Source organism: Capricornis sumatraensis, chromosome 2 (assembly GCF_032405125.1).
Source record: "Capricornis sumatraensis isolate serow.1 chromosome 2, serow.2, whole genome shotgun sequence".
Lineage (NCBI taxonomy): Eukaryota > Metazoa > Chordata > Mammalia > Artiodactyla > Bovidae > Capricornis > Capricornis sumatraensis.
This window is the reverse complement of record NC_091070.1, coordinates 10,226,104-10,250,142: the sequence shown is the minus strand read 5'-3', so window position 1 is coordinate 10,250,142 and position 24,039 is coordinate 10,226,104. Positions and strand designations below refer to the sequence as shown.

General features: G+C 45.4%; 1 protein-coding gene across 1 annotated transcript in view; it reads right to left on the bottom strand.

The window, feature by feature from the left end:
- Window positions 1–24,039, bottom strand: part of STON2 (stonin 2) — a 166,900-nt gene that overhangs the window by 105,716 nt on the left and 37,145 nt on the right. The window contains exons 3-4 of the mRNA XM_068965691.1: window positions 18,583–18,862; window positions 14,617–14,901 (exon numbers count right to left, since the gene is read on the bottom strand). Of these exons, the coding sequence (XP_068821792.1) occupies window positions 14,617–14,901; window positions 18,583–18,670 (373 nt within the window). The 5' untranslated portion in view covers window positions 18,671–18,862. The remainder of the gene's footprint in view (window positions 1–14,616; window positions 14,902–18,582; window positions 18,863–24,039) is intronic.

Below are 24,039 nucleotides of genomic sequence, written 5' to 3'. Positions count from 1 at the left end.
TATTTTCACTCTCCTCTTTCACTTTCATCAAGAGGCTTTTGAGTTCCTCTTCACTTTCTGCCATAAGGGTGGTGTCATCTGCATATCTGAGGTTATTGATATTTCTCCCGGCAATCTTGATTCCAGCTTGTGCTTCTTCCAGCCCAGCGTTTCTCATGATGTACTCTGCATAGAAGTTAAATAAGCAGGGTGACATATACAGCCTTGACGTACTCCTTTTCCTATTTGGAACCAGTCTGTTGTTCCATGTCCATTTCTAACTGTTGCTTCCTGACCTGCATATAGGTTTCTCAAGAGGCAGGTCAGGTGCTTTGGTATTCCCATCTCTTTCAGAATTTTCCACAGTTTATTGTGATCCACACAGTCAAAGGCTTTGGCATAGTCAACGAAGCAGAAATAGATGTTTTTCTGGAACTCTCTTGCTTTTTCCATGACCCAGCGAATGTTGGCAATTTGATCTCTGGTTCCTCAGCCTTTTCTAAAACCAGCTTGAACATCTGGAAGTTCACAGTTCACGTATTGCTGAAGCCTGGCTTGGAGAATTTTGAGCATTACTTTACAAGCGTGTGAGATGAGTGCAATCGATGGTGATTGCAGCCATGAAATTAAAAGACGCTTACTCCTTGGAAGAAAAGTTATGACCAACCTAGATAGCATATTCAAAAGCAGAGACATCACTTTGCCCAGAGAGGTCCATCTAGTCAAGGCTATGGTTTTTCCAGTGGTCATGTATGGATGTGAGAGTTGGACTGTGAAGAAAGTTGAGCACCGAAGAACTGATGCTTTTGAATTGTGGTGTTGGAGAAGACTCTTGAGAGTCCCTTGGACTGCAAGGAGATCCAACCAGTCCATCGTAAAGATCAGTCCTAAGTGTTCTTTGGAAGGACTGATGTTGAAGCTGAAACTCCAGTACTTTGGCCACCTCATGCAAAGAGCTGACTCGTTGGAAAAGACTCTGATGCTGGGAGGGATTGGGGGCAGAAGGAAAAGGGGACGACAGAGGATGAGATGGCTGGATGGCATCACCGACTCGATGGACATGAGTTTGAGTGAACTCTGGGAGTTGGTGATAGACAGGGAGTCCTGGCGTGCTGCAGTTCATGGGATCACAAAGAGTCAGACACGACTGAGTGACTGGACTGAACTGAACTGATGTCTGTGCATCTATGTGTACGTATGTGGTAGGTGGATATACACACTGTGTGCACAGCAATGAGAAAGCAAACAACTGATGATGACAAAACAAAACAAAAAAATCACTTTCCTGTGATTTACTGAAGAGGCCATCGTTCAAGTTCTACCTAACAGCTCATTACCCACATAAACAGGAGTCCTTCTGCAGTATATTTCATGTCCGCCTTTCCCCTTTTCCTTCATTTATCCAATAAACACAAAGAGGGCACCTACTAAGTTCCGTGGACCATGTTCTGGGCTAAAGAGTAAATGAAACAAAGTCCCTTTTCTCTAGTGGGGAAGACAGACAGTAAACACATAAGCACACAGCCTAATTTCAGGTAGAGACATTTAGGGGCCTTCCCTGGTGGTCCAGGGGTTAAGAATCCACCTGTCAAGGCAGGGGACATGGGCTTGACCCCTGGTCTGGGAAGTTCCCTCATGCTCTGGGGCAACTAAGCCCGCGTGCCACAACTACTGCGGCCAGCTGGTCTCCACAGCACGAGAGAGCCCCGAAAGGGAAGCCCGCAGGACCACAGCCAGAGAAAGCCCAGCAGGGCTACAGGGCCCGGCCAATAAAGGAACACATACAGATTTAAGAAAGGCAAACGAGGGCCTCACTTAAAAAAAAGGATGAAGAGGCAGAGAACGGCTGGAGGGCGGTGGTGCTGAGCAGAGCTTGGAGAGAACTTCGAGAGAGTCAAAGGCTGAGGGAGCCGGCAGGAGGAAAGGCACTCTGGGGAGCAGGAGGAGTGCAGTCGGGTGGGGAGGGGCAGGCCCTGAGGGAGAAGGGCTCGGTTAATAAAATTCATTCCTGAGAGCATCCCAGGTCTGAGGTGGAGTCCCGGAAGGTCATGAATTACCTTTACAAGCAGAGAACCATGCAGGGTATTAAGAGAAAGCAAGACCAGGAGCAGAAATAGCATTGTGGGGAGCCTGGCCTCCATAGTCACCAAATAGCTGGGATCTTACTCCACCCCTGCCCACCACTCTCCCCCAGAAGCCAGAGTGAACAACCTCAGCTGGGCTCCTCCTCTTCAGGACTCTCAGCTGCCTCCCTCTTACATGGCTGACATCATCTCTGGTCCTCCCCCAAACAAGCGGGTCTTTCTCTGGTCAGACAGAGTTAGCTTCCCTCTGCACCCCCAGACACAATGGGAAGGCCTCAGTCCAAGCTCTGAGGGAAGATATTTGAAGGACAGGGGAAACAAAGGTTCCGGAAATCAAGGTTTTTTTTTTCTTCTCAAGTTTGTAATTATGCATATCCTGCAGGATCCGCATAATGGGTCCAATTCAGCCTCATGGCCTTGGCCTTGCCACAAAATCGCTGTGTCCCTGGAAGAAGGTCAGTGTACAACATGATGAGTGAACAGGAAGCCTCCTGCAGATAATAGCGACTTAATTTTTTTCTTTTTTTTTTTAATTTCGGGGATGAACTTTGCTCTTTCAACTTGCCTGCATTCATTTGCAAATGTATTCTAAGCACACCCACACACTTGAAAATGCACATTGGCCATGTCTCCGAGACAATCTGTGTAACAATTTTAGGTGACAGCGAAGCTGACGTCTACATTCCTCCTGAAGTCTGAGGAGGCAAAACACCAAGTTAGGAAAATTCTGTGCCACAAGCCCACCTCAGAAACACTAAAGCACAGCATCGGAATAAAACACACTGGGGTGTAGATCCATTTTCAAAAATATTTCTTTGAGAGAAAAACATAAAGATTCAATTTTGATTTGAAGAGATCCATCAGAATCTTTTTTTTTTTTTTAAAGCACTTTGGTTCCTCTCATGGTTTAACAGAATATCTATGCATTTACTTCAGAGTTCAGCAAATGAGTTTTCAATTAAGTCTTTCTTTTGACAGTTTTCGCCATGTAATTCAGACTGATCACAACATTCTCAAACCAGAACAATATTTCCAACGTGTGAACAGTATTCCTATGCTAATTTAAATCCAAAGTGTAAATGTTCCACGGGCTTCCCTTGTGGCTCACCTGATGAGGAATCTGACTGCAATGCAGGAGACCTGGGTTCGACCCCTGGGTTGGGAAGATCCCCTGGAGAAGGGAAAGGCTATCCACTCCAGTATTCTGGCCTGGAGAATTCCATGGACTGTAGTCCATGGGGTCACAAAGAGTTGGACACGACTGAGCGACTTTCGCTTTACTTTAAAGTGTTCAACATGCAGTTCAGTTCAGTCACCCCAGTCTGTGTCCAACTCTTTGCAATGCCATGGACTGCACGCCAGGCTTCCCTGTCCATCACCAACTCCCAGAGCTTGCTCAAACTCACGTCCATTGAGTTGGTGATGCCATCCATCCATCTCATCCTCTGTAGTCCCCTTGTCCTCCCACCATCAGTCTTTCCCACCATCAGGGTCTTTTCCAATGAGTCAGTTCTTCACCTCAGGTGGCCAAAGTATTGGAGTTTCAGCTTCAACATCAGTCCTTCCAGTGAATATTCAGGACTGATTTCCTTTAGGATGGACTGATTGGATCTCCTTGCAGTCCAAGGGATTCTCAAGAGTCTTCTCCAACACCACAGTTCAAAAGCATCAATTCTTCTGCACTCAGCTTTCTTTATGGTCCAACTCTCACATCCATACATGACTGCTGCTACTGCTGCTGCCGCTAAGTCGCTTCAGTCGTGTCCAGCTCTTAGCGACCCCATGGACTGGAGCTTACCAGGCTCTTCGGTCCATGGGATTTTCCAGGCAAGAGTACTGGAGTTGGGTGCCATTGCCTTCTGCATTCAAACGTGACTGCTGGACATTAAATGTTCTAATAAAAAATCTAAAGAGAATATATTGAAAGTTAAAGAGGAGAGTGAAAAAGTTGGCTTAAAGCTCAACATTCAGAAAACTAAGATCATGGCATCCAGTCCATCACTTCATGGCAAATAGATGGGGAAACAGTGGAAAGAGTGTCAGACTTTATTTTGGGGGGCTCCAAAATCATTGCAGATGGTGACTGCAGCCATGAAATTAAAAGACACTTACTCCCTGGAAGAAAAGTTATGACCAACCTAGACAGCATATTAAAAAACAGAGACATTACTTTGCCAACAAAGGTCCATCTAGTCAAGGCTATGGTTTTTCCAGTAGTCATGTATGGATGTGAGAGTTGGACTATAAAGAAAGCTGAGCACCAAAGAACTGATGCTTTTGAACTGTGGTGTTGGAAAAGATTCTTGACAGTCCCTTAGACTGCAAGAAGATCCAACCAGTCCACTCTAAAGGAGATCAGTCCTGGGTGTTCATTGGAAGGACTGATGTTGAAGCTGAAACTCCAATACTTTGGCCACCTCATGAGAAAAGCTGACTCATCTGAAAAGACTCTGATGCTGGGAAAGATTGAAGGCGGGAGAAGGGGAAAACAAAGGATGAGATGGTTGGATGGCATCACTGACTCAATGGACATGAGTTTGAGTAAGCTCCAGGAGTTGGTGATACACAGGGAGGCCTGGCGTGCTGCAGTCCATGGGGTTGAAAAGAGTCAGACACAACTGAGTGACTGAACTGAACTGAACTGAACTGAAGGAGAATATTTGGGCTTCCCAGGTGGCCCAGTGGTAAAGAAGTGAAGTGAAAGTCGCTCAGTCATTTCTGAGTCTTTGCAACCCCATGGATTATATAGTCCATGGAATTCTCTAGGCCAGAATACTACAGTGGGTAGCCTTTCCCCTCTTCAGGGGATCTTCCCAACCCAGGGACCAAACCCGGGTCTTCTGCATTGCAGGTAGATTCTTTACCAGCTGAGCCACAAGGGACGCCAAAGAATCCCCCTGCAAAGGCAGAAGATGGGGGAGACTCGGGTTCATTGCCTGGGTCAGAAAGATCCCCTGGAAGAGAAAATGATAACCCACTCCAGTGTTCTTGCCTGGATAACCCTGTGAGACAGAGGAGCCTGGTAGGCTAGAGTCCATGTGGTCACAAAGAATAGGACACAAATGAGAACACACTCACACACACACATGCGCACACACACATACACAAAGAGTATGTATCGACATAGCTTGAGCCAAACTGATCTTAAGTCAGATATGTGAATTTCACATTGGCCTTCACCAAATTTTAGGGGTTTTAACAGAGGAAACAACTTTTACAAAAGATTCAAGAGGCATGATTTTACATGCCCTTTCATTCCTAGCATCATCACGTCCAAGGAACTGGTGCCCGTTCTCTTTCCTATATATGTGTTTATAGAAAGGCTCTGTCAGTCAACTGATTTTATCCATATTTTTCTGAAAAAGATCACAGAGCCCCCTTTTCCCAGACCAACCACAAAGGCACTTACTTCACATTCTGCTCTAGTTGAAGTCCAAAAGAAAGTCATCTCCTTGATGGATTTAAGCATTTCTGGACATGTTTTCCCTTCTAGCTGTTGCTCCTAGTTATTCAGTCACCCTTGGTAAGCATCAGCGGTTGGTGAACAAGAAATTAAGTAGCCAGGTCACCAGGGAGGGGACAAACCACTCTCTGGCTCCTCTAAGTCCCCAGTGCAGCTTCTGGCATTTTAATGCCACAAAAATAAGAGATTTACCACTACTGACAGTCTCTTTGTCCCTTCCTTTCCCTGCCTACAGCCTTCTGCATTTTAATGAAGGCAAATTGCACATTCTCCTGCCAGGCTAAAATCCAATGCCCCCTTGGCTTTAGTCTTAGGTGGCACCGCTTAAAACAGAAATTCTTTTGTGGGGTTTTGGGAGGGTTTTTTTTTTCTTTTTCATCTCTCAGGAAAACTGTGGAGGAGCTGAGTAGGGACTGAAGGAGGGGAAAGAGTGTCCCAGGGAACCTTTCTCTCCCTACGGACTCCCCTGTGATTGATTCTTTCCCAGCTTCTCTTTGCAAGCCAGGACGTTAAGGTAAAGGACAAGCTGGTGGAGTAAAGCTCCACTTTTTTGCTTCCAGGAATCCAGACACTCATCAGTCCTCCTCTGTCAACCCCCCACCCCCACCTATTTCTCCGAGGTCAAGATCATCCTTTTTCTTATAAAAGGATATCAGTAGAGAGGCTACATGGGACGAGTCCAAGACACACATTTTCCCCTTTTTTCCTGACACAAAGATTGGAAAGTGCTAGGCATTTGCTAGAAGCAAATAGAACAGATGTAAGGAATAAATTGGGAATAAACTGAGAAACTACAATCACATTACAGGTAAGAGTCTGTTTCCATGGGTGATGCTTATGTGACTGGGAAGAGGGCTGAAGTCAAAAAATCAGTTTCCATGGAAACTTTGTTCTGGTGGAATGTCACACCCTGCCTGCATGCATGGGGCTGTAAACTTTGGAGGTAAAGCATTGTGGCCACCACAGAACATGCGCTTAATAAATGGCCTGCCCTATTAGAGGTGCTCCCCTAGGCCAGCTTGATTCACTCTCAGCCTGCCTCCACATAGAAAGGGGGGTGGGTGTAGATGTATACTTATGAACACTTGCTCCTTGGGAGAAAAGCTATGACCAACTTAGACAGCTTATTAAAAAGCAGAGATAGATATCACTTTGCTGACAAAGGTCCATATAATCAAAGCTATGGTTTTTCCAGTAGTCATGTATGGATGTGAGAGTTGGCCTATAAAGAAGGCTGAGCACCGAGGAATTGATGCTTTTGAATTGCAGTGTTGGAGAAGACTCTTAAGAGTCCCTTGGATTGCAAGGAGATCCAACCAGTCCATCCTAAAGGAGATCAGTCCTGGGTGTTCATTGGAAGGACTGTTCCTAAAGCTGAAGATCCAATATTTGGGCCATCTCATGCGAAGAGCCAACTCCTTAGAAAAGACCCTGGTGCTGGGAAAGATCGAAGGCAGGAAGAGAAAGGAGGGCAGAGAATGAGACAGTTAGATAGGACCACCTATCTAGAGATAATGGAGAGGGGGAGAGAGGAGCCTGGCCTGCTGCAGTCCATGGGGTTGCAAACAGTCAGACACGACTGGGCAACTGAACAACAACATGGCTGATTCACAATGTTGTACAGCACAAACACAACCCTGTAAAGCAATTATATTCCAATAAATAAAAGAAAAAGCAAGAAAGTTAAACAAGAGATTCTTTTTAAGTTAAAAAAAAAAAAAGAAAAGTGGAGGGAGGGAAAGAAAGGGGGGGAAATATTTTAGAAACTTGATATTTAGAGTAACCGTGACTGCTCTACCAAAACCCTGGTGTGTTCAAACAGCAGAAAGCTGTTCTCTCATAGTTCCAGAAGTTCGGAGACTGAACTCAGAATCGTTGGGCCAAAGTTAAGATGTCAACAGGGCAAGGCTTCCTCCAGAGGCTTGAGGAGAGAATCTGTCCCTTGTGTCTTCCAGTGTCTGGTGGCCGCTGGCATTCCTTGGCTGTGGCCTCTTCACTCCAGTTCTCAGGGCCAGCATCTTCAAATCTCTTTCTGTTCTGCCTTCACACTGCCTTCTCTATGTGAGCAACATCTCCCCCAAGTCCCTCTTATTTATGTATGATTATACTGTGGACCCACCCAGATAAATCCAGCATGATTTCCTTATCTCAAAATCTTTAGCTTAATCAATGAGCAAACCCTTCTACAAATAAGACAAGGTTCACAGGTTCCAAGGCCTAGGACCTGACGTCTTTAGGGCCCACCATTCAGGCTATCACACCAGGAAAACTCAGTATTACCCAAAGAACAGAGCCAGCAGCTGCGACTCCAAGAAGTCTCAGTCTGTTTCTATCATGGTGAAGATACTTGCTGTAAAACACGGCACCACTGTCGTGTAATGCCTGCAGTTAATGTGTGTGATATCGCTGACATAGCACAAGTATCAGAACCTTTTGGATTCAAATTAAAACCTGAGCTGCTCAACAGCCTCTGGGATGGAAGCCGGGGAGATGTCTGCATTATCTGTGTTGAATGGCCTAAGCCTCACTTCTCCTGCAAGTCCCCTGACCTGGGCTCTACCAACCCCTCACCGTTCCTTACTGTAAAACACAGCTTATGTGAGGAGACCCAAGAAGGAGCTGGTCTAGTCAGTGAGGCTAGTTGGGGTAATAGGGATGTACCCAGCAATCCTTTACTTGGTAGGTTCCTTGATGGGCAAGAGAGTCAAGAGAGGGCTCCTGGATTTTTTTTACTTTTTATTGGAATATACTTGCTTCACAATGTTGTGTTAGCTTCTGCTGTACAGCAAAGTGAATCATCCATCCATACATATGTATCAGTTCAGGTCAGTTGCTCAGCCATGTCCAACTCTTTGTGACCTCATGGACTGCAGCACACCAGGCCTCCCTATCCATCACCAACTAACCCCCAGAGCCTACTCAAACTCATGTCCATTGAGTCTGTGTTGCCATCCAACCATCTCATCCTCTGTCGTCCCCTTCTCTTCCCGCCTTAATCTTTCCCAGCATCAGGGCCTTTTCAGGTATGGTGGTGATGGTGGTCGTGTCCAACTCTTGCGACCTCATGGACTGTAGCCCGCCAGGCTCCTCTGTCCATGGGATTTCCTAGGCAAGAATACTGGAGTGGGTTGCCATTTCATTCTCCAGATCTTCCCGACCCAGGAATCGAACCCAGGTCTCCTGCGTTGCAAGCAGGCAGATTCTTTACCGACTGAGCTATGAGGGAAGCCCTCATACATTTCCAATGTATACACATATCCCCTCTTTTATAGATTTCCTTCCCACTGAGGTACATCACAGAGCACTAAGCAGAGTTTCCTGTGCTATACAGTAGGCTCTCATTAGTTATCTATTTTATACACAGTAGTATATGTGTATGTCAATCCCAACTTCCCAATCCATTCCACCTCCCCTCCCCCCTCTTTGGTATCCATAAACTTGTCCTCTACATCTGTCGTTCTGCTTTGCAAATAAGTTCATCTGTATCATGTTTCCAGATTCCACATATAAGCAATATCATACATTTGCTTTGCTCTTTCTGACTCACTTCACTCTGTGTGACAGACTCTAGGTCCGTCCACGTCTCTGCAAATGACCCGATGTCATTCCTTTTCGTGGCTGAGTAACGTTCACGGCAGCACTATGTGCAATCAGGCCACGGAGTCAGCCTAAGTGCCCAGCAACAGAGGAATGGATGAAGACAATGTGGTACGTCTATACAAGCGTCCTTGGATTTATCACCATTTTCTCTGCTGCCCCACGGCTCTGCACAGTCCTCCAGGGTACTTGGGTCCCTGAGTTAGAAACACGGGCTGAGGCGGGCCTGACCCTACACGTCCCGCCTCACATCTGCTGGGAAACCAGCTGATAGACTCTTTCTGCAGAGGAGAGTCCCACCTCCACAGAGCTCAGTTAAACGTTCATCCGTGGAAACAGATGGAATTAGTAATGAATGTCTGAGCCAATGTTCTCAGGCCAAAATTATGCTTTCAACACATTTCAAAGTTGTCATTTCTTGATTTGTTCTCTAGTAACATCAATAAATCCCCTGTCCTTAGTACAATGCAAGGCTGGCACAAGGGTGAGGCAAGGGAGGCACTCACTGTGGGTACAAAATTTAAAAGAGAACTTAAATAATTCAGTAATTAAATCACATTTTAAATGCAACATTTAAAAAATATAGATTCAGCCAACTGCAGCCTATAGGCTAGCTATCTATTTCTGTACCCAGAATTTTACTGGAAAAAGAGCTAGGATTAGGGTGAAGTATGGCAGTCATGCAGGTTTTCGTTGGATTTTGTCTTTAGTCTTTAAAATGCTGATATTTTGTTCATTAAGGATATTTTTGCATTGTTTTTTTTACTTTTTCAAATAATTTTGGCTTTTAAATTTATTTTTTCATTACAATATTTTTCAAGCCTAATTTTTTCAAGATAGCTATTTTTCTTAAGACAACCATTATATCTTGATACAGAGCACAAATGTTTTATATATATTTCCCAATTTATCACAGAGAATAGTACAAAGATGTACTTAAGAATCGAGATTGAATAAAATTAATCTTTACCACTTTGCCAAGGATATTAATGAAATTAACTTTATTTTTTACCATATGTGCACAGTAGCCATAAGTTTATTTGCCATTACTTTTATACTATTAATACAAATGCCAATATAATAAAAAAGGCAAAAAGCATCTTAGGCTTCTTATGAAAATATTTTTGGTCCTACACATCCCTTGACAGGATCTTAGGAAGACCCAGAGATCTATAGATCACACTTTGAAAACTGCTGCCTTAAAGGATACGGTTTTAATGATTTAAAGGTTAAAACCATTAAAGGTCAAAACCATTATCAATAACAAGCTAAGATCCTCAGTCAGATGGGGGCAACAGAATGATGACTAACTCCAAAGTTAGCTTTGCAGAAACAAGCCATGAAGAGTCAAAGCAAATTGATCCATCTGTTGTATAACCAGTTCTGAGCAATCAGGAAATCTTTAAAGCTCAAGGTATGAACAAGATGTGAAAGAATCTGAATGCTTTGAAAATAATCAGTGATCAAGCCGGCAGGGCCCTTTTAGGGCAACTGAGCGGAGGAACCCCCACCCTGCCCTTCGCTTCTTGCCTCAGTTGTCTCCTGGGAACGAGGCAGCAAAGGAAACTATCTCAGTAGCAGGAAGATCGAGGCAAATATACCACACAGAGCACCCCTAGGCTGTTCAAAGGTCCTGGGGCCAGTCTGCCTGGTGGGAAACCTCTCTCTTGCCACTTCCCAGTATATAACTGTTGGCATTAATTCCCAAACCACTATCTGTCCCAGTTTCCTCATGGGTATTACAAATATAATATTAAATACCTTCCTCCTATGACCCTTGTAAAGAGCTCATGAGATGATGCAGAAAAGCACGGAGCACAGTGCCCAAAAGAGTAAATATTTAGTTAATGTAGCATTAAAAACAAACCTACTGGGACTTCCCTGGCAGGCCAATGGCTGGGACTTCACCTTCCAACACAGGGGGTTTGAGTGTGATCCCTGGTTGGGGGACTAAGATCCCACAGGCCTCATGGCCCCAAAAAGCAAATGTAAAACAGAAGCAATACTGTAACAAACTCAACAAAGACGTTTAAAATGGTCCACATCAGGAAAAAAAAAAAAAACTTAAAAAAAAAAACCCTTCTGTCCCAATTCATTGCCCTGTGTTCAGTAACTTTCCGCCACCGGCACAAATGCTCAGCCCATCGTCTTATTGGTGTTAGCTGTTCTGTAAAGGTTAAATCCTCCCTCCAGCCAGATTGGGAAGGCTGTCTGGACCTGTCATTTCATCCACGCTGCTTTGAGTGTCATGCATTTTTCATCAACAATTCACTGAGAAAAATGATGCTTAAATACTAAGAAATATACCAATGTGCAAATCGTTATATAGAAATGAAAATGTTATATGATAGAATCATGCTTGATATTTGCTTAAAATTGTGTTTAATGATGTTGACAGTGAAAGTGAAATTGCTCAGTCATGTCCGACTCTTTGCGACCCGTGGACTGTAGCCCATCAAGCTCCTCCATCCATGGGATTCTCCAGGCAAGAATACTGGAGTGGGTTGCCATTTCCTTCTCCAGGGGATCTTCCTGACCCAGGGATCAAACCCAGGTCTCCCACATTGCAGGCAGACGCTTTAACCTCTGCACCACCAGGGAAGCCATCAAATGCAAGAATCCAAGTACTAACATCAAAGATTTCAAGGGAGGAAAGGAAGCCAGGTTGAAAGAAGAAGGGGGAGGAGGCGGGGGGAGGGGGGGCGAAAGGGGTGGCCTTACAGACGTCTCCTGCCACCTACAGATACCCAAGCATTATGGGACTTTTCCCTGGGCCTCCAGAGAAGGGAGGACTGGAACTCGGCCCTACCAGAAATCAGACCAGACCAGAACCAGAATTTGAGTTGCCTCCCAAGAGGAGGTGATCAGTCTCCAATCCTCAGCTCAGGCTGAGGGCCCTTTGACTAGATTCCTGCATCCAGAAGCAGGGGACTAGAAAAGCAGGGAGGGATAGGAAGGGTTAAGGAGAGGAAAGAGAGAGGGAAGGGGAGAGAGGTCAATAAAGTCTCCTGTTCCTTACCGGTCGGGGCACTCTGGCCAGTTGTCCGCGTCAGGAGGAGACCAGGCACAAAAGGGTCCCAGTTGCGGCCGCTGGGTCTGGTCCATTGGCAGGCAAGCTGGCCCCTGAGTACCCCGAGTGGACAGGATGTCAGTCTCAGTGAAGAAGAGTCTCACCAGAGTCGCCATTTGTTGCAGGAAGAGGGACACCTTCCTGGGCCCGAAACTGGGCTCTTGTCCAACACTCGGAAATGAATTGTCCGAGGAGACATATGTGCTGACAAAGCAAGAGATTTTACTGGGAAAGGGCACCTGGGTGGAGAGCAGTAGGGTAAGGAAACCCAGGAGAACCGCTCTGCAGCGTGGCTCGCAATGTCGGGTTTTATGGTGATGGGAAAACCCATGTGAAAAAGGGATTGTTTTAAAAAATCCAAACTAGTAAAACATTTAATCCACCAATAGAAAAACATCCCTTTTTCTAGGTTTCTGTGGTATACAAAATGTTTGCTCCCCTACAAACATGTCTACGTCCTAATCCTCAGAACCTGTGACAGTGTCCTCTTACATGGCAAGAGACTTTGCAGAAATGATTAGGTTAAAAAACCTGGAGGGGGGAAATTATCCTGGATTATCCTTGTGGGCCTAACATCATCACAAGGGCCCTTAGAAACAGGAGAGGAAGGCAGAAGTCAGCCAGGGGACGACCTGACGACCAAAGAAAAGCACAGACAGAAGCAACACTGCTGCGTTTGGAGACTGAGAGGCCACGTGCCAGAAACACGGGCAGCCTCCTGAAGCTGGAAAGGGCAAGTGAGCAGAGGCTTCCCCAGCGCCTGCTAAAAGGAAGCAGATCAGCAGCTTGACTGCAGCTCGGTGACATCCACGTCAGAGTTCTGAGCTACAGAATTACAAGATAATCAAGCCATGTGGGCTCCTATGTATAAAACAGACAACTAACGGGAACTCCACTCGGTGCTCTGCGCTCAGTCGCTCAGTCGTGTCTGACTGTTTTGCGACCCCATGGACTGTAGCCCACCAGGCTCCTCTGCCCATGGGATTCTCCAGGCAAGAATCCTGGAGTGGGTCGCCAGTCCCTCCTACAGGGGATCTACCCGACCCAGGGATCGAACCCAGGCCTCCTGCATGGCAGGTGGCTCCTTCACCGTCTGCGCCCCCAGGGAAGCCCACACTCGGTGCTTCCAGAGCACTTTGCTGCACCCATGCTTGGTGATCTGTGGTGACCTAAACGGGAAGGAAATTCAAAACAAGAGGGGATATATGTATATGTATATGTATGGCTGAAACTGACACAGCAGTGTAAAGTAGCTGTGCTCCGATACGGTCTTTTTTTTAATGTGGTACAAATATACAGTGGAATACTACCCAGCTGTAAAAAAGGATGAAACCATGCCATTTGCAGCAACATGGATACAACTAGAGATTATCACACTAAGTGAAACAAGTCACAAAGAAAGACAAACCCCATAGGCTATCACCTCTATGTGGAATCTAAAATGTGGCACAAATCAACCTACCTACAAAACAGAAACAGACTCACAGACACACAGAACAGACTTGTGGTTGCTAACGGGGAGGGGAGAGGGAGAGGGAAAGACTGGGAGTTTGGGATTAGCAGATGCAAACTGTTAAATTTAGGATGGATAAAAACAAGGTCCTACTGTACAGCGCAGGGATCTATATTCAATATCCCGTGATAAAGCAGAATGGGAGACAATATTTGTTTAAAAAAAAGAATATATAAAAATCAGTATATGCTGCTGCAAATCTTGCTATAAATAATTTCAGACATAGTAAGTAAATAAGTTGTGTTGGTTAAGCCACTGAGTTTGTGGTAATTCGTTACAACAGCAAATAGAAAGCTAATACAGTCCCGAAGGTGATCCCACATCCCCCCTGGCAAGCTTCAGTGCCCAAGAAAATAAGTAGCCAGCTCACCAGGGTGGGAACTAACCAGTCCCCTGGCTTAACCCAGCTTCCCAGTGCAGCTTCTGGCTGTTTAAATGCCACAGAGTCAGAGATTTGACCATTCACGACAGTCCCCACTCCTGAAGATTTGGATTCTTAAGGTCTGGGATACAAGAACATCCACATGTAACCGGTGACTCTGACAGAGATGGTCAGCAGTCCACACTTTTAGAGACATTCGTTTTACTCAGAGGGAGCTTACAAGTTAGGTGCTGAGTAAATACAATTCCAATCTGTAATATATAAATCCATATGCATCCTTCCAGGGAGAGGTGAACAGCCAGAAACAAAGGTAAAAGGCTAGAAATGGCCCAGAACACATAGATCCTTCCACATGGTGCAGAGTTGAGCCCAAGGAGACCTCCACCTGCTGTCTCCCAGGCAGCCAGGCTCGAGGCCCTGGCGCAGGCACAGCAGAATCCTGGCAGCCCCGCAGACCTCTCTTGGGAAAGCATCCCAGGGAAGCACAGATCTCCATCCCAATCCTCCCCAGCCCCTCACCTGGCCTACCTGTCCCCCCTGCTTCTTTAGGAGGTGGTGATGAGCCGGCCCAGGGTGCATCATCTTCAAACTGAACCCAGCCGCTGATGGCCGAGACCAGGTCAGGTGGGCGCTGCTCGGGGCTCCTGGGAGGGGAGGCTGCTTCAGAGATGAGGCCCAGCTTTTCAGAAGAGTCATCGTGCTCTGAGTGGGAAAGGTCCTGAGAGCCTCCATCCAAGGCATGGTGCTCCCCGGAGGAGCTCTCGGACTGGTCTGAGGAAGAGGACGCTCCTGGGAGGTGCTCTTTGGGGCCCCCTGAAATAGATACAAGAACTGCCATCACCTCACAGGTGGAAGGTCACTCTTAGGACTGTCTCTTGGACAAAAAAAAAGAAAAGGCAACGGGTGATCAAAGGACTCACCATGACAGGGTGTGAGAGCCAAGAGACAGTCATGCCCACCTGCTTCCGTGCTGAAGAAGTGTTTTCCTAAAAATGCTTGAAAACTATACCCTAGGATGTGGTGCTGGAGAAGACTCTTGAGAGTCCCTTGGACTGCAAGGAGACAAACCAGTCAATCCTAAAGGAAATCAATCCTGAATATTCATTGGAAGGACTGATGTTGAAGCTGAAGCTCCAATACTTTGGCCACCTGATGCAAAGAACTGACTCACTGGAAAAGACCCTGATGCTGGGAAAGATTGAAGGCAGGAGGAGAAGGGGACGACGGAGGACAGATGGTTGGATGGCATCACCGACTCTATGGAGATGAGTTTGAGCCAACTCTGGGAGACGGTGAAGGACAGGGAAGCCTGGCATGCTGCAGTCCACGGGGTGGCAAAGAGTCAGACATGACTTAGTGACTGAACAGCAACAAAGTTTGTCCACAGCAGTCTCCACGCAGGCTAAGACTGGGAGTCTGGTCTGGTTCACTATTCTTATCCTACCATCTACTTCAGTGTTTGGGGGCGGGGGTGGCGTCACACACAAAAAATTGTCACGAAGGCCAAGCAAGAAATAGAACTAGATCAAATTGAAAAGCAAAAGGCAATAGGGATTGGTGGAGAGTGTGGCTCAACAGGCGACTAGTCTGGACTAGTGTCCAGTCCAGAGGACATACATTTGTGGGCCACCACATGCAAACTCTGGACTAATGACTAGTTCAATATGGCACAGAGACCCTTCCTCTACCTTTGTTTCACTTTATTGGTCCTAGAACAGTTAACAGCCTTCAAATATTTGTTTTTAAATAATAGAATTGACCCCAATTGTGGTGGTGATTATGCAAATCTACACAGGTGTTAAAATTCATCAACTGTAGACCAAAAATGATCAATTTTACTGTATGAAAGCTTTTGAAAAATAAATGTACTGATATGAAACTGCTTTCTCCCATCACTAGCCAAACAAACTGGTCCACTCAAATGTAATCAAAGCCTATAGACGAGAGTTATCCCAAAGAAATAAAAGGCAGGTCACATACATAATTTTAAATTTTCCAGTTCAGTTCAGTTCAGTCGCTCAGTTGTGTCTGAGTCTTTGCAACCCCATGAACCGCAACACGCCAGGCCTCCCTGTCCATCACCAGCTCCCGGAGTCCACCCAAACCCATGTCCACTGAGTTGGTGATGCCATCCAACCATCTCACCCTCTGTCGTCCCCTTCTCCTCCTGCCCTCAATCTTTCCCAGCATCAGGGTCTTTTCAAATGAATCAGCTCTTCGCATCAGGTGGCCAAACATCAGTCCCTCCAATGAACACCCAGGGCTGATCTCCTTTAGAATAGACTGGTTGGATCTCCTTGCAGTCCAAGGGACTCAAGAGTCTCCTTCAACACCAGTTCAAAAGCATCAATGCTTTAGCGCTCAGCTTTCTTTATAGTCCAAATCTCACATCCATACATGACTACTGGAAAAAACCATAGCCTTGACTAGACGGACCTTTGTTGGCAAAGTAATGTTTCTACTTTTGAATATGCTGTCTAGGTTGGTCATAACTTTCCTTCCCAGGAGCAAGCGTCTTTTAATTTCATGGCTGTAATCACCACCTGCAGTGATTTTGGAGCCCAGAAAAATAATGTCAGCCACTGTTTCCACTGTTTTCCCATCTATTCCTAAATTTTTAAATTTTCCAGTAGCCACATTTAAAAAATGAAAAAGAAACAGATGAAACTATTTTTAATAATGTATTTCAACTCAGTTTGTTGAAAATATACAATTCCAACATTTAAGTGATAAAAAATTGTTAATGAAACATTTAACTAGGTCCTCGAAATTTAGTGTGGATATTTCACATTTCTTGAAGTGAAACTGTTAGTCACTCAGTCATGTCCAACTCTTTTGACCCCATGGGCTGTAGCCCACCAAGCTCCTCTGTCCATGAGATTTCCCAGGCAAGAATACCACAGTGGGCTGTCATTTCCTTCTCTGGAGGCTCTTCCTGACCAGGAGATCAAATCCCAATCTCCTGCATTACAGGCGGATTCTTTACCATCTGAGCCACTGGGGAAGCCCAGTTTATAGTGCATCTCAATTCAGACTGGCCATGTTTTAAGGACTCCATAGTCACATGGCTAGCAAGCTGGACAGCACACCTGCAAACCCTGCTTTCCAGGTGCTGTAAATGAAGCTGGGGTGATTCAGGTGGCAGTAGCAGTGGGACAGAACCAGCTGACAAGGCTCTGTAAAAAGCTCCAGCATCCTACCTTGACCTTCATCCTCGAGCACAGTTCCACAGAAGTCAACCTAGCCACCTTCACCATGATCACGGGTGACAATTACTGAGTTCTCTGCATATGCCCGTCACTGTCGTAAGTGGTTTTTTATATGTTAATCACTTAATCCTCACTGCCACTCTGAGGTCGGCACTGTGATTATCCATATTGCTCAGAGGAACTACCACCCAGAGAGGTAAACAAATCATCCGCCCAATTATCCACATCCATGATGGAGCCAGGATTTCAGCCCAAGGGATCTGGTTTGAGTCACTCTTTTTGACAACTATCCTTTGAAGACTGAGACAGTCTGAGTGGCTGTTGGGAGCAATAACCAATAGACTGAGTGTAAAGTACCTGGTAAATAGGAAGCCTATATTCAGGGCTTCCCTGACAGCTCAGCTGGTAAAGAATCAGCCTGTAATGCAGAAGACCCCTGTTCGATTCCTGGATCACGAAGATCCCCTGGAGAAGGGATAGGCTACCCACTCCAGTATTCTTGGGTTTCCCTTGTGGCTCAGCTGGTAAAGAATCAGCAAGCAATGCAGGAGACCTGGGTTTGATCCCTGGGTTGGGACGATACCCTGGAGAAGGGAAAGGCTACCCACTCCAGTACTCTGGCCTGGAGAATTCCATGGACTCTATATTCCATGGACTTGGTAAATATGAAGTTTATGTTCATTGGAAGAAAGCAGCTAATACTTCTGGGTTTTCCAGGTCTTTGTTTGGGGGCTCTGAGGTTCCTAAGATGCTTCCTTTGAGCCTCTAAGTGAAAAAAATCTGCATCTGAGGAAAGTGATAAACTGACTTTTTCCTTATCAATATCCCACTGAGGACTTCCTGGTTGCACAATGGATAAGAATCTGCCTGTCAATGCAGAGGACATGGGTTGGATCCCCAGTCCTGGAAGACCCCATATGGCATAGACCAACTAAGCCCGCGCGCCAGCACTACTGAGCCAGCTCTTGAGAGCCTGCACAGCACAGCTAACCAGCCTCTGTGCTGCAGTTATGGAAGCCACTTGTACCTAGGGCCCGTGCTCCGCAGCAAGACAAGACACCACAGGGCTAAACCTGCACGCTGCAGGCTGATCGAGAGAGCGGCCCCCACTCAGTGCTCCTAGAAAAAGCCCGTACAAAGCAACCAAGACCTAGCACAGCCAAGAAACAAATAAATAAAATGTTAAACAAAAGATTCCCTGGAAAGACCGTTTCAATAGAAGCCACAACACACAGGTGTGGTCCTTCATTAATTTCTTCACGTAGGCAATGAAAGCTCTCCTTACCCTCAGAAGGGACGGGAAAGAGTGGCTCGTCATTGAAGGAGACCCACTCGGACTGGTGGGTGGCGATCACATGGTCCAGGGTCGTCATGCTAGGAAGGTGCTGGGCATCTTCACACTGCAGGCCTCAGGCAGACCCCAGAGCAATGTCTGGGGCTGGGTAGGGGTCTGGAAGCCCAATGGACGTGGGCCTGGGGTCTGTCGTGGGGTCTCACGGAGAGAAGCACGCAGAATGCAGACAGAGTAGCCTCTATTGCTTTTGGCTAATCTGCCAAGCAGAAATCTGTTTAAAAAAATAATAAAAATTAAAATGGGATAACCATCACATTATAACCAGTCCACACAGATCTGGGCTTGCCACAATGTCCACCAGGAGACCCGGGTCATTTCCAACCTATTTCCCTTTCTCTGTCCCTGTCTTGTCCTCACTTCTCATGTAGAAATATCTTCCATGAGCATGGAGATCTCTGCGTGTAGCTTCATATCAAATTAACAAATGTTGTTGCCGTTGTTGTTCAGTTGCCAAGTCGTATCCAGCTCTTTGCGACCCCACGGACTACAGCACGCCAGGCCCCGCTGTCCCTCACCGTCTCCCAGAGTTTGCCCAGATTCTCTTGTTCATTGCATCGGTGATGCCATCCGATCATCTCATCCTCTGACACCCTCTTCTCCTTCTGCCCTCAATCTTTCCCAGCATCAGGACAGATTTACAAATAATCACACACATTTTAGCAAACAGATTCTCAAATGTTCCCAATTACTGTATTTTGGAAATAATTTTCATCTATAATATAATACCATCATTGTAAAACTAATATCAACATTTTTCAAAGAGCTTTCACTTTCCTTTACCAGATGGCAAAATAAAAGCACGTTCTTTCCTATTAAATCAGCGTGGTTTCTTGCCTTAGGCAGGTAGCTCTTTGCAAGCCTGATTTAAACCTTTGGCAGAAACCCAACCATCTCCAGATGGTATCTCCGAGCACAATTTACCAGTCAAGAAAAACAGAAATGGATTTATTTTGTTCATTTGGAGTAAGGGGGTAGGGCATATTTGCTTTAGTGGAAAATGTGAGTTTAAAAAAACACATTTGCATTTTAGGTCAATTTGAATTAGCATGTAAAAGGGTAGCCTGTACTCACGGTGCAATTATGTTCCATGGAAGGATACTTAATAGACTTCTAATATTGTTTGTACTATTAATGCCTTTTTTTTTTTTTTTTTACAACTGGGACTTTTTAAAATTGGAGCATAATTGCTTTACAACATTGTGTTGGTTTCTGCCATACAACAATGTGAATAAGTACACGAGTGTCTCCATGAGCCTCCCTCCCACCACCCCCATTCCACCCCTCTAGGCTGTCACAGAGCACTGTGTGTTCAGCTCCGTGTTATATAGGCAACTTCCCACCAGCTATCCACCTTACACACAGTAACGTATATATTCCACGCTACTCCCCCGATTCGTCCCACCTTCTCCTCCTCCCTGTTCTCTTGTTTGTGTCTCTATTCCTGCCCTGCAAATAGGTTCATCTGCACCATTTTTGTAGACTCTATATATAAGCATTAACAGATGATATTTGCTTTTCTCTTTTTGACTTACTTCACTCTGTATCACAGGCTCTAGGTTTATCCACCTCACTAGACTGACTCAAATCATTTCTTTTTATGGCTGAGTAATATTTCATGGCATATGTGTACTCCAACTTCTTCATCCATTCATCTGTCGATGGACATCTAGCTTGCTTTCATGTACAGGCTATTGTAAGTAGTGCTACAATGAACAATGACGTACATGTGTCTTTTTGAATTTTGGTTTTCTCAGGGTATATGCCCAGTAATGGGATTGCTGGGTCATATGGTGGTTTTAGTCCTATTTTTAAGGAATCTCCACACTGTTTTCCATAGTGGCTGTATCAATTTACATTCCCACTAATAGTGCAAGAGGGGAATCTAACTCTTGATCTTGCAATGAATTAGTAAAATCTGAAAATGCAAAATTAATGTAATTAATTAATCCCCAGAGTTAATACAAAATTAATGTTTCCACATAAGAGCTACTATCCACCTTGAACAGTATCAGTTCTTATTAACTGGATACTCAATATCCATTTTAGTCTAGAACAGTTTAACTCATAGCCTTCTAGCTGGCACAGGATAGAAAGAAAATGTTGAAATTTTACTACAGGTTATCACCTGCAGTAAATATTCTCTGATGAGCATAACCAGAACAGAAACATTTAATAGCTTTTGCATTTTGGGTAATTACAGCAATTAATTTTGCTGCATGATACTTCCTAAAATTAAATAATGTTTCTTATAGAATCTATAATTTTCAGAAACCTATTTTCATACCATTCTCTGATTCAATAGATACTGTAGTTGGGTAAGACAGGTTATTGCCATAATTCTTTCACAGATGAAGAAATCTGGGCTGAGGGAAGTTAAGTGACTTATCCAAAGCTTCTGTTGTTTTGAGGCTTTTGTATGGTACCCTAAGATTCCTAAGATGTGTCCTCCAGGTTTCTAAGTGGAAGAATTCACATATTCTAGGATAGTGACAAATAGGGTCTTCCTATTCCACAGTAAGAGGCCACCAAAAATGAATCAGGTAGGGTCATCACAAGCAAGTGTGTCAGATGCACCAAGCTAGGAAGTGATGGAGGCAACACTGAGCCCAGGTCTTCTGATGCCAAAGCACTCTGATCTTTGGGTCACAGCCACAGAGAAAAATACTGCAAAAAAAATATATATATACATATATATATAGACTATTCCCCAACTGAAGCACTTTACAGACATCAATTCCAATGGAACTATAGTGAAATGATTGGTGAAACTCCTCACTGGACATCTGCGAGGGAATCCAAGCTGTGTAGAGAATTGAAAGTTCTCTTTCAAGTTCCTCTCCTAAGATCCTTACAAGTCATGGGACCAGACATGTGCAAAGAGCCTGAAGAATGACTGCTTCAACCAGATCTCACAGATAACCATGTAGAGCTCACAGACCCAACGAGCTGAGTCTGGTGGACTTCCTCCATAAGCCTCTCTCCATCCCATCAAATGCCAGCATCACTCAGTGTGGTAATGGCTGCAGGCCAAGTTAAGACAGTAAAACTGAAGAGTCAGATTCCCTCTCTCCAACAACTGCAGCATGTAAACGAGCTCCAACAACGGCCGCCACAAAGCCACAGTACAAGTCTGCATGCTGACACATGCAGCCTCATAGCTCAATGGGGGAAATATCCCGCCCATCCCGTGATGATGCATCCTGCGAAATTCACGGGTGAAAGTGGGTGGGTAAGGGGACGCAGAGAAAGAGAGGGAAAAGGGTGAAGATAATGGATAAAACAGCTAGAAATTTTAGAACTCAGAGATTTTAAAGACCAGCAGTCCAGCTTTCAACTTCCACAGATTAAAAAAAAAAAAAAAACAGACAAACAAACAAAACAAAACAAAAAAACCAAACCTAAGGCCCAGGGAAGTCAGGCAGAGCAACAACAGAGACTGAGATAGGCTGGGGAGTCCCACCATCTGGATTTGAGTCATGTATAGTCTGTAAGCCTCAGCTCACCCCGGTGCAGCAAGAAAAACAAAACACACCAATATTGTAAGGATGAGGTAAGATACTAGACATCAAGTGCATAGCACTGGTGCTAAAATGCTCTGTAACATGGGTGATGATCATAGCAGGTGTTTCCAGAAGGCTTACTGTGTGTGCCAGGCTCTAATCCAAACTTTTAAAAACGCCAGCTATGACCATCAGTGCTGTAAGTAAACGGCTTGCACAGTGGTCCACTGCTTACTAGTGGAAGTTTTGAGATCAGAAAGCAAATTTCATGAAACCACCCCATTTCCATTACTGACCCATTCAGATTTTAGTGATTTCCCTTTTCAACTCCTTCTTAGAGCAGTTCTCTCAGATGTTAAGTGGAGTCAAGCACTCAACGCCCTCTTCCTAGATGCAAGCACATTCTGGCTGAGAAATCAAAACACCTACTCAGAAGTATGAACAAAAGAGGAGACCCCAATATTTACCTCCCCTTTCTAGTCCATCCCAGATCCAGACTTCAGCTGGTTACAGATGATGAGAAGTCTCAAGAAAACCTACGGGACAGCATTGAGTACCAGGAACACCCTATCCTAACCCTGTGAAATAGACTCTAGGTGTCTGCCACGAACCAGCCACATCCAAGGAACCCAGAGATGCCTGACCTTCAGGAGAGCTGGAAGCCCACAGAGGAACCTGATCACCGTGAGGCCACGTTCAGACCGGAAGTGGCTTCTCTGCAAAAACCTCACTCCATTTTTAGAACATGAATCATGAAGTGAGGCTTAGACTCACCACAAATGAGCGGTGACTCATGATCAGCAACAGGGTTGACCAAGAGCCACTCAAAACCTCACTGAAGTTTCTGGGCTGCCATTGCAGAGTGAAGCTTCTTCCTTGGCTTCCCTAACAACACTCAAATGTGGGTGTGGAGAATGCAGTTGACGGATAAGATGAGGGCCTGAGAAACAGACGTGCCTTATGGCAACCTCTTGCTATGCATTCATGAGCTCTAGGTGTCCAGCAATGTATTAGGGACCCTTTGAGATACTGAGAGATCACACAGCGCAATCTAGCTGTAGAGGTGAAGATGCTCAGAATAGCGAACAAATCTGGGAGTAACTGCCTGCTGGAGGACACACCGGAAATACTTCAAAAGTGTGGTCACAGAGAGATCTGCAAGGGCTAGAACCATCAGGGATTGAGCAGGACTTTGGATTTGAAAGATATCCTTGGCTGAAAGATACCAGGGTTTCCCTGGTGGCTCAGGTGGTGAAGAATCCATCTGCAATTCAGGAGACCAGGATTCAATCCCTGGGTCAGGAAGATTCCCTAGAGACTAGGCAATGGCTACCCACTGCAGTCCTCTTGCCTGGAAATTTCCATGGACAGAGGAGCCTGGTGGGCTACAGTGCATGGGGTCACAAAGAGTCAGAGATGACTGAGCGACTAACACTTGCACTTTTTTCACTTGGCTCTGAACCACCAGAAGGAAAAAGTAAGGACACCCTAGGAACAAGGGTCAGCCTAAGTGAAAATTAAGAATCAGAGCTTCGTGGGACTTGTTTCTGGGCCAGTGAAGAGGTCAGTCTGATGACAACTGGGGAAATGTGGGGAGAAAGGACTGATGGATCTTAAAGCCAAGAAGGTTTCAGGGGGCCATGGGAAGCTTACGAGTAGAGAGTGACTCAAGAAATGTGCTTAAGGGAGATGGACAAGCCTGCACTGAGCAGGAGTCTCGTGATGGATGCTACCAGCCGCACCCAGACCCCAGTGTGTCCCACAAAGCCAGGGGTCAGCATCATCGGGAACATGTACAGGGTACTGTGCGGGACCCCACTCCAGGGCCTGACAGTACACAGGAGAATGAGAAAGCATCGGTAGACCCCAGTAGCTTACAGGAGATTGT